The 11758-nt window shown below is 44.9% G+C and overlaps 1 protein-coding gene across 1 annotated transcript; it reads left to right on the top strand.

The window, feature by feature from the left end:
• The first annotated feature begins 9515 nt into the window (after positions 1-9515).
• LOC123150204 (pentatricopeptide repeat-containing protein At2g20540) lies at positions 9516-11534 on the top strand. Its single transcript, XM_044570066.1, has one exon. The coding sequence runs from the start codon at positions 9828-9830 to the stop codon at positions 11463-11465; it is 1638 nt and encodes a 545-aa protein (XP_044426001.1). The 5' UTR covers positions 9516-9827; the 3' UTR covers positions 11466-11534.
• The last annotated feature ends 224 nt before the right edge of the window (positions 11535-11758 follow it).

The following is an 11758-nucleotide window of genomic DNA, read 5'->3' as shown; positions in this document are numbered from 1 at the left end:
ACTGGGAGGAGTGTCGGAGACAGGTTCACCGATTCAGCGGTAACAGTTACAAAGGGTACACCACTAGGGCCGAGGCCGAATCTAGATACGCCCGCTATCTAGCGGGAGAGGGGAGGGAGCGTTGGAGGAACCGGATGAAGACGAGTTTCATCGTGATGATGCTCATCGTGATGACCGCAGCTCTCTTCTATGTGATGGTAGTTTAGATGATCGATATCGACTTGTAATGTGAAGACAAACTCGCTACTCGCGGTCTCGAGACTTGTAATATAATGTTCTATCTTTGTTCGGTCTTTTTAATTCGGAGACTAATATGATGAATTGTATTCGGAGACTAATATGATGAATTGTATTCAAAGACTAATTTTCTATTGTATTCGATGAATCTGTTGTTGATGTGTGATGTCTATATTTTGTCAAATTATACATTTTGTAACCTGTGCAAAAAACAGAAAATAAAAAAAAACATAATATTCATACTAATGGCGCATCACATGACAGTGCGCCATTAGTATGACAATGCATACTAATGGCGCATCACTGGGTAGTGCGCCATTAGTATGCCGCGGTTACTAATGGCGCATCCAGTGGTGGTGCGCCATTAGTATGCCAAAGCACCTGGGTATACATGGCCCCTGGGAGGCATACTAATGGCGCACCCGCGGTGCGCCATTAGTATACCAGATACTAATGGCACACCAGGTGGTGCGCCATTAGTAAAAATTATTAATGGCGTGCTGTTAATGGCGCACCACAGATGCGCCATTAATGGCCATATTAGGTGCGCCATTAGTAGGGGTTTTTCTAGTAGTGTAGGGCTGGTGTGGCCAGAGGTGAGGGAGGCCACCGGCTTATATGGCGGCGCCGCCCCGTGTGTACGCGTGCGAAGGAGGGGTGCGTCGGCGCGCCGCCCCGTGACGCGCTGCCCGTGAGGAATCAATGGTAAGGCTGACTGGCGGCAGCCTTGCCATTGATTCCCCACGAAAAACCGAGGCGTTCGGGGAAGAAGGTGCGCGGTGTCACTGACGCGGCGGGCCTGCGGCTCTTTTGCGTCAAAACCGCTCGCCCCGGCGCCCCCGAGCACCCCTCAGCGCGCCGGGTTCGGCCTGGGTCTGCCGGAGCTAAATTGGACCCAGGCCGGCGAAAATCGGGCTCCTGGGGACGCGACTGGGCCGATTTTCTACGCCGACGTGAAAAAAACATCTGGAAAGGCCTTTCTAAGGGCGCGGCTGAAGATGTTCTTATCCCCCATTTAGCAGTCATGGCATTTTTCTTCCCGTCACAATCTCATTAGATTCGGGGCGGGCATCGGGTTCCCAATTAGAAACCAAATTCAAGTAATATTACGATGTTCTTGTAGCATTGCCTTTTGGACATTGTAAAAAAACTTAGTTTTGTAGTAACATATACATACTATAATGATAATACGTAACTTTCATACGGGAAATATTACTAAAACACACCCGCAAAAAAATATAAGAGTCTTTCGTCTCTTAATTAGTGTACACAATATATCAGGGCGTAGCAGGAAACATGGATGGGCTAGACCTTTCCATCCGCTAATAATTATCAGGTTTGCTAAAACATATCTAAATATGTCATAAGTATTACACATTTAAGTTCCACATTATTTATTTTACACACAGATTCGTGCGGGTATTTTTTCCCCTTTTCTTTTATGTTAACAGTCACTTAGACGTGCAATAATTAGGGCACATCTAGATGTGCCCTAGACTGACCCATCATAATGGACATAGCATGTTTTAGTGGATATAAAAAAATTTAGCTCCCAAATAAATCTTTGTTTACAAAAAAGTGTATACATATAAGTAAAAAAACAGAGTGCTTGATAAATGTACTAGATTTCATGATTAAAAATTCAAACATGGCCTGCGCAAACAAGACAATATGATGATACATATAAAATGCCGAAGAGTGATATAGTAGTGACCGTAATGGCATAGATCTGTCTAGGGCACATCTTATATGTAAGTATTATACATATCACTCTTCGCGATAGCATGGTAGTGATCGTAAATATATGGGTCTGTTTAGGGCATATCTCATCTCCTTTTGTTTTTCCCATGCCACTGGCTATCCATTTTCTGTTTCCTTTCTGCACAACCATATTATATCTTCACACATAAACTTGTGTTTCTTAAATTTGTAAAACATGTAAATATATTTATAATAAAACAAATGAAATAAAGAGCTCACTAGAGTTTGAAACTCAAAAAGAACTGCCACGTGTTAGCAGTTGTTTTCTTTCTATCACATGTATCTTAGCCAATGGTATGCTAAACTCCACACTCTCGTTTTAATAACCAAAGATGGCTATATTCCTTCAATTCCATAATGAGAAAAATATCTTTTTTTTTCATAATATCAAATACATATCACTAGAGACTCATGAGACATATTTTCATATTGTATATAGTTGTCATTATGCCTAAAGAGATAGCGGTTACAATATCAAATAACATATCATTACATACTCACGAGATTTTTTTTTCATATTTAATATGTTTGGTAGTGTAATTGTAGATAATTGTCTATATAAACATAGTCAAAGTTGCAAAAACCTGACTTATAAAAAAATGAGTAAAATACACTGAAGGCACTAAAAGTATTTCAAGTATGTCAAGTAGGTCCTAAAAGTTTGAAATCATTCACCATGGGTTCTAAATGTGTGTAAGTCTTTCACTACGGGTCCTAAAAGTATTTCAAGTGTGTCAAGTAGGTTCTAAAAGTCGCGGGTAAATTACACATATAGGTCTCGTGGTGAACGATTTTGAACTTTTAATATCTACTTGACACACTTGGAATACTTTTAGGACCTCCAGTGTATTTTACTTAAAAAGAATCTATATGAACTAGATCATGAAACGGAGGAAGTACATATTAAAATCATTATGCCTAAAGAGATAGAAGTCATCACCTTAACTAAAAATTTCTTGGCTAGCAGACGTCATTCTTGTTCATTAATTATTAACGAATTTAAATCGACATACTTTACCACGCATGTCGTGTGGCAAATTTATATTTTTATTTTGCTTCATCATTATTGCTAAAAGTTATGCTTTGCAACGTACCCTGAGCTGAATTTAAATGAAAAGCGGGTTAACAAGTGGGTTCGGTGCATAGTACAACATTTAGGCCTTAATCAGCCAACTAATTCCACCAAAGTTATAAAAGACCTGCCCGTACATGTGTAGTGACCCTGAAAATCTTTCGAACCAGCAAATAAAAGGTTGGTCAAGCTTTTAGAAAGATGGGAATCAACTTTACCGATTTTTTTTTCTTTCCGGAAAGGCCGAGAGAGAGACATCGGGTCTTGGAACTGCTGACCAAATGCCTGGAGGAAACTCAATACAACATCTAAGCATTGTTCCTCTAGTGATACATACTTAGCCATCCAAACTCCAAAGAATGCATGCATCCAAAAGCCATGGAGCATCGCTAAGCACGCTTTGCGCCGTCAAATCTCCAGCCCAAACTGAGTTTTCAGCCGAGTTCCATCCGGACCGAACGCAGCGCACATCGGTCGTGGAATCCGGGAGGGGGGTTCAGTCGGGGCGCTTTGCCGCTGGCCACAGGGAGCGCGACCACTTCTTTTCCCGAAAGCGCGACACGCCGCGCGGGATGAGAGTGGAATCGCACAAAGCCGGCATGATTGGCGAGGAAGACGACGACACAAGGCACGGCATGAAAGCGAGACCAAAGGCGGCGAGCTGACCGGCGGGGAGATACTTCCCTTGCCCCGTTTTGTGTCAAACAGCCTGCAGATCTGTCACGGGGCTAAGTGGCATCCCGGCGACGTAATGGCGCCGGATACCTTGTTTAGGAGGCAAAACTGGATGAAGGGGATGGAATAATCCTTGGCCCTTTTTTTGACGAAACTTCGCGTCCGGATGGGAAAGGTGGAGTCAAGGGGAATATAGGGAGGAAAACGAAATATGCTTTGGATGATGTGCCGGACGTCGCGGACGCCCCTTTTCTTTGTCCCCGAAGAACCGAGATGAGAGATGTGATCTCCTTTTTGGACCGGCTAATTGCCGGCTTTGCTCGTCAGGTACGCTATTTGCACGTCCTAATTTTAGGTGTCCCTTTCTGCCGTCAGATCATGTTGCAATTTGCAGACTCGGAGCTAATTTTAAGTGTCGACGTTGACGCTGGGCACTGCGAGAAGCCACGTCGAGAAAAGGAAAATCGTGGCATAAGTGCTTGCTTAGTGAGAAGCAATATAGGTCTGCTTGGGAGTAAAGTTGAACGCTTGGAGCTGACTTCCCAATACCCGCTGCTAAGCCTGGTCACAATGGGCAAGAACATAAACTAGTAACTTACACACTTTCCTAAACTATGTTACTACCTCCATAGTGGATAGGAACATCTATGTAGTGTCATGCAACGATGTATTTATATTAGGTTATAGATTCATTGTTTCTTGGAGTGTGTGATGTTCCGGTAACTTAGCTAGTTACCACAAGCACCCCTCTCTTCATTAAATATGTGCCATATAAGCAAAATTGTATTAGAGTGTGTGATGTTACTCCTAAGTTCCTCCCCATTGTGACCAGCCTAAGAACAACTCTTATAGAGTTGTTGGGCCGCAAAAAAAATGAAGGTTAAAATAAGCACGGTAAGGGCATCTCCAATGCCGATCCGCAAATTTCGTCCCGCATGCATCAGCAAGCATTGGGGAGCAGTCTGCGGACACGGATGTGGGAGACCGTCATCCAATGTTGCCTGCATACATCCACTTTTTTTAAAGCCCGCACGTTCAATTAGCCGCATATATAGAGCCCAGATGTTCAAATAGCTGCATACAACACTAGTTCAAATTTTTAAAAATTCAAATATTACATTTCAACACTGTTGTCCCCTTTAACTGTCCACTGATGCTCAATCAGATCTTCCTTCAGCTGCTCGTGAGTTGGTCGATGCCAAATTTGTTGATGCATTTGAATAAACTCTTCAAATATGGGCGAATTCTGGTCTGAAAGTTCGATAGGATCACACATGTGGCCTGAGACATAGAGTTCTGGTATGGGTGTGCATGGCGGCCGGGGTGGTAGAGCGGCGGCGAAGCCAAGAGAGAAAGAAGAAATGAGAGAAAATGATAAGGAGGGAGGCGCGGGGCCTCGGAAGGGTTTGGGTGGGCCGGCGTGTCAGAATCCTACGTGTCTAATGTACGGACTCCCGAAAAGCCCCTTGTGTATGTCTTGGATTTGCCGAAAAAAGTACGTCCCGACCGCTTGGTGGGTCGATACTGACCTGGCGTTGGATGGCAAATCGCGTCCAGGCCGCGCGGTCCGGACGGTTGCGTGCGGTTTGATGGTCCGCCTTGAAGATGCTCTAAAATCAGAGTCGGCAAAAATCAACCTGCATAAAATTCCCTTCAAGTAAGATCCATCTGTAATTTGGCCATAGCTTCTTCCCCAATAATCCTTGATTCGGAGCAACACTTTCTTCCAGACAAGCAAACATTTTATTCAAAATAGGGGTGAAAAATTAGTGGCATTGTAACTGTACATTCATATAACAAGTAAACTACTTGTGGCTACTGCTTAGAACTAATAAACAATAGTACTTGTGGCCACATGGGCCGCTAACTAGCCTACTTGTGGCTACGAGGGCGGCGGCGGGAGTTGCTGGTGTTGAACGTGCCGACATTGGAGGCTTGGAATGCGGCATTCGACGTCGCAATTTGGTGGAAATGGGCCTATCCTCACGCCGGCCATGCATGGTGATGACATTGTGCACCGTGATGGTGCGGAAATGGACCTAAGCGGCCTCGTCCTATGGGTCCATTCACCATTGTCGGCGTCGACGAAGGGCACAAGTCCCAAATTCGTAGCTCCCGCTCCGAATCCATTCTCCCTTCCAAAAATATTTATCCACCACTAGATTTTTTAGATTCAACCTCAACTATGTTACAACAACAAACATTATGAAACTGCGCAGAGAGTTAAGAAAACTTTACCACATTAGATGTGTAAGCTAAACATGTGGATCCTTAAGCAGATCCCACGATAGCTCAAAAACGTTGCTCTCTAACTAGAAAAGTAAATGATGCCAGCATTTGCATTGAATGATGCACACATCATTTTATTGATTATTGCAAAGTTCATTGTGAGAGTACAATAAATTTCAGAAAATATACTGCCACACATGGATGCCCCAAGGGCAAATTAAAACAAAAATTAAGAAATAAGCCTCATGCATCACAAATCCTACTAGTAGGCCACCAACCATATCAACTGAACAAATGTTGAGAGACCATCTTCCACTGGTTGCACCCAGAGACTGTCGACACTCACTCTTCCTCCTGGCAAAGTGATGACCACATATGGATCCAGCTGATAGCTTTGAAGATAACCTGCAATAAAATCACAAATTCTATTCTGTTAAAAATACAAAAAATACAATTGTTTCAAGTGGCCTAAAGTAAAGAGCAAATCCCCATAAAGATATGAGACTCCCAAAGTAAAGCCCAAATTCCCACATAGATCCGAGGCTTCAACTGAGGATGCACCCCAACTAACCAGTTTTCGAACATATTTATACTACTAGTGGGTGGAGATAGATTAACAATTATTGGATAGATGGACACAACAGTTTGGCAAGGGGACAGTGAAGGAAAGCAACACTTAATGCATCCTTGCCAATATGACCTTACGATTTGAATAATACATGCATATTTTTATTTTCAACGGGACTTTTGTCATTTTCCAAATATATTTGTGGTGGAAAGGTTACACATCATTGATGAGGTACAAATAAATGGATTTGACTGGGAAGGCACCTGAATTAGTCAACTTCCAAAGAAATGTGTTTGATTCACGTCAAAGGTTGACGTCAACCTTTCAAAAAGATTTAGCCAGTTGTTCATTTATCCCCGATTAGTGGTCTTCAAAAGACAACATTAAACGTTTTTTCTCGCGTAACTGAGGTAACATAGACATCTTTCGTTGTATAGTATGATAGAGGCGCCGGTATTGCATCCCTAGCCATTTATCTTACGAGGAGCCTAATAGTTAGGCCATTAACTACCACATATGTCCCTTTATGGAAAAGGTAATTTTTGACCCATGAGGCCTTTTAAAAAAGGCGAGTCTGTTGGTTTCGCATGAACCTCAGAGAGGGTTCTAGAATGAATGTACTTATTCCTAAGTAATTTTACTCCAACCACGTCATCAGTAAGTATCTTGTATAGCCATGTGCTCCACGTATACTTATTTTTAATCTCAAGGTCTTTCACCCCCTAGATCTCTTTGGTATTTAGAAATAAAAATTACATCCACCTCATTAGATGATATCTATGCTTAAGTTCATTAAACTGGTAGAAAAACTTGAATGTGTAGTAATTCATTGTTTTCTTTGCCACCTTAAGTATTTAGAAGAAAGATGACATGAGCATAGTTAATTTGTGAGAACAACATTGATTAGAGTGAACATTGCCCCATAAGACATAAGCTTACCAATGCAACAACCCAACTTTTTGTCAAAGCGGTCCTCAATTATAGAAATGCATTGGGTTGCCAAGGTATCTTAAAGGGAAAGGGCTAGACTCATAACCAAATATTTGTTTGTACTGATTCTCTTCTTCTTTGGCTTTTCCAAAGCATAAGAGATCACTCTTATAGAAGTTAATCTTGTGAGCAGATAGTTGCTCAAATAAACAAAGAATAAGTTTCATTTTTCCTTTCCGGTGTCATGTTCCATGGAGATAATGGCCTCATCGACATACTGAAGTATCGAAACCCCACCATCAAATAGATAAGAAATTAATCCTGTAACATGACCCGCTTCCTTGGTTCGGCTAATGAAAACTGCTAGAAGATCTGTAACAATGTTGAAAAGAATAGGCGACAGAGGATCTCCCTGTCTCAACCCCTTTCGTGCTTGGAAATTGTGACCAATGTCATTGTTTACCTTGTTACCCACGTTGCTCCCGTGAAAATGAGTCAAACCATTGACACTATTTTGTCGAGAAGCCTTTCATGCACATGCATTGATGCAATAATGGCTAGTTAACTTTGGCCTAGGCCTTCTAAAAATCCACCTTCAAGATAACTTCATCTTGTTTTTTTGAGTGCAACTCATGAATTGTTCCATGTAAGACAACAACCTCCTCAATGACGTGTCCCCTGGTTTAAACACCGCATGCGTCGATCTCATGATCACCGTTACACAAGTAGTTGTCACTTTGGTGAATACTTTAAAACCGACAGTTAGAAGATAAATTGGACAAAATTGTTGAATCCAAATAGCCCATTCCTTCGTAGGAAGAAGGGTAATGATGCCAAATTTTAACTTAGACAAAGCCAAATCCTCATTATATAACTCAACAAAAATAGACATAAAGTCTCCTTTTACAACCGGCCCAAACTGCTGATAGAACACGCTGAAATCCCACTAGCCTCGTCGCCTTACTTTCTTCAATCTGTGAGATAGCATCCCATAATTTTTTGTCAATAAAAGGGGCGGTTAGGATGGCATTCTCCTCTATAGATAGTTGCGGGATGTCACCTTTGACATCCTCATCTAATTTAACATAATCAGAGACATGGGAACTAAAAAGAAGCTTATACAAATTAATAATGTAGGTCTTCAGTTGGTCTTCACCATCAATAGCTCCATCACCTTGCTCAAGCTGAATTTTTTTTTATGTTTTTTTAGAAAAGGAGGTGTGCCCCGGCCTCTGCATCAAGCGATGCATGCAATCATTTTTTATTATATTATTCAACGAGATTCGACAATACAAATACATAGATTAACCCAAAGCCACCTGCCTGGCAACCACTGTCGCTGCCCCTACAAACTTGATGATGTGCCCTGACCGTGCATCAACACACACCATCTAATCCGGTGGCCTCACCAAGCTGCCCGCTGACAAGCTGAGAATACCAACTGTTCTAGCAGATCATGTGTGTGCATTGCATGTGCACGCTCTAGAATCAGCCTCCATCATCTTTCACCCTCCCACCTTCAGGAGCAATCAACACATTCACCTTGCCAGGGCTTACTGCCGTCGTCGCTACCACGACGCCAAACAATGCCATCGCCCTACGCGCGTCCATCAAGTCACATCTTGGCAAGTTGGATCTTTTCTATGTTTATCATTGGCGATGAGATAGAAGTATTTGGTGTTGTTGTCATGTCGCACCTTGACAAGTTGAAGCCATTTGGTATCCTCATCCCGGATAAGCTTTGTAGGAAGATCATCCGCTTCTTTTTTAACATCACATTCTGCTTGATTAAGGGGAGCGCTCTCCGTGTTCACATCTAAGACGTCAATTAGAGCGATTAGCCTTTTTTTTCTCTTTTGCTTATACACTTAAAATTGTATCATCATTTTCATTGACCATTTGTCAGTCCATGGGTTTATTTTGCCATTTTTCTACAACTTCGTAGTGCAAAAACCAACCTAAACAATTAGATGAAAGCCTGGATACAAATGTCGGTATCAGCATGCATAAGCATACCTGGCGGCCCAAATCGTTACTCCTAGGTTATGTGGTACAAGTAGATTATCCTAGAGTAGTCAAACATGGCTGCTAGACACAGCGGGTGGTGTTGCCCAAAGTAAAAACTATGTTATCCTACGACTACGATTACGACCAAGCTTACTAGAGGAACTCGCTTAGATCCGCCAAACTTCCTTTCATTTGAGCTAAATCCTAAATCCCTGGGCGATGCCAAAAACAAATCAAATCTGCTTCCTCCCGCTTGAAACAAAAGAGAGCGAATAGCCGTCGGTTGCTCACCCGTCACCAACACAGCCCTCTGCCGCCAATTCGTCGAACACCCTGTCTGCCAGAGCCATGGCCGCGGCTCGGCAGGTGGAGGACGCCGTCATGGCGAGGCTCCGGGCCTGCGCCACCTTCCGCGACCTCCTCCGCGTCCACGCCCACGTCGTGCAGCTGTCCCTCTCGCAGAGCAGCTACATCGCCACCCAGATCGTCCAGCTCTGCAACGCCCACGGCCGCACCGCGCACGCCGCGCGGGTGTTCGCCCAGGTGCACGAGCCCAACCTACACCTGCACAACGCCATGATCAAGGCCTACGCCCAGAACCACCTGCACCGGGAGGCGGTCGCGGTGTACGTTCGCATGCTGAGGTGCCGCCCATTTCCGTCGACTGGTTGCCCCGGCGGCGACCGGTTCACGTACCCGTTCCTGCTCAAGGCTTGCGGCGGCCTGGCGGCCCTCGAACTGGGCAAGCAGGTGCACGCGCACGTGGTGAGGTCCGGGTGCGAGTGCAACGCCGTCGTGGAGAACTCCATGATCGAGATGTACACGCGCGCCGGCGATCTGTCGCTCGCGCGCAAGGTGTTCGACGGAATGCAGGAGAGGGATGCGGTCACTTGGAACACGGTTATATCGGCGCACGCGAGGCTGGGTCAGATGAGGAAAGCGAGGGCGTTATTCAACTCCATGCCTGAGAAGACCATCGTTTCCTGGACTGCAATGGTGTCCGGGTACACGGCAGCGGGGGACTTCTCGGGCGCCGTCGAGGCGTTCCGGTTGATGCAAATGGAAGGCTTTGAGCCGGACGACGTGAGCATCGTCGCGGTGTTGCCGGCGTGCGCCCAGCTCGGAGCCCTGGAGCTAGGCAGGTGGATATACGCCTACTGTAACAGGCACCGAATGCTGCGCAAGACATACGTATGCAATGCGCTGATGGAGATGTACGCGAAGTGCGGATGCATCGACCAAGCACTCCAGCTGTTCGACGGTATGGACGAGAAGGATGTCATCTCGTGGAGCACGATGATCAGCGGCCTTGCGGCGCATGGGAGAGCAAAGGAGGCGGTCCTGTTGTTCGTGGATATGGAGAGGGAGGGGAAGGTGAGGCCCAACGGCATCACATTTGTCGGGCTCCTGTCAGCCTGCTCCCACGCCGGGCTCCTGGACGAAGGGCTGGACTACTTCGACCGCATGAAGGACGCTTATGGCATCGAACCTGGCGTCGAGCACTATGGCTGCATCGTCGACCTCCTCGGTCGGTCAGGACAAATCGTGCGTGCTCTCAATCTCATACTGGACATGCCATTTCCTGCCGATGCGAAGATATGGGGCTCAATGCTCAGCGCATGCCGAAGCCACGGCGATGTCGACACGGCCGTGGTGGCTGCCGAGCGGCTCGTCGCGCTGGAACCAGACGACGTCGGCAACCTAGTCATGCTGGCCAACGTGTACGCCGCGGCGAGGCGGTGGAGCGAGGTCGCGAGCACGAGGAAGTCAATAAGGAGCAGGAGCATGAAGAAGACCCCGGGGTGCAGCCTGATCGAGGTGGACAACGTGGTGCAGGAGTTCGTCGCTGGAGAGGACCTGAAACCTGAATTTGGAGGCATTGTTGGCGTTCTGAACATCCTGGCCTCGCAGCTTGCAGAAGAGGGTGTAGATTCCATCGATTCAGATTGTTTTGTTGATGCAAATATGTCTGCTATTGTGTTCTGACCATTGCACATGTGTTGTTGTGAATGTGATTAGCAAAGTGAAGCAGATTAAGGGCTCCTTTGATTCCAAGTATTTTCATAGGCATTTTGGAGGATTAGAAATTTTAGGAATTTGCTCTCAAAAAAAAATTCGGATTTTTTTCAATGTTGGTTGTTTGATTCACAGGATTGAACCCTATAGAATTTTTTTCTAAGGATTTCTTTGTACTTTTTTTCATGGGATTTATAGCATCCACTCAAAACCTCTTCGAAAGAATTCTTTGTTTTTCCTATGATGCAACCAAACAATCAAAA

This window comes from Triticum aestivum, chromosome 1A, assembly GCF_018294505.1.
Source record: "Triticum aestivum cultivar Chinese Spring chromosome 1A, IWGSC CS RefSeq v2.1, whole genome shotgun sequence".
Lineage (NCBI taxonomy): Eukaryota > Viridiplantae > Streptophyta > Magnoliopsida > Poales > Poaceae > Triticum > Triticum aestivum.
Note: the sequence above shows the minus strand (reverse complement) of the source record. Positions and strands in the feature narration are given on the sequence as shown.

Excerpts from the sequence above, each read along its gene's own strand:
- LOC123150204 (XM_044570066.1), top strand. The coding sequence starts at position 9,828 with ATGGCCGCGGCTCGGCAGGTGGAGGACGCCGTCATGGCGAGGCTCCGG.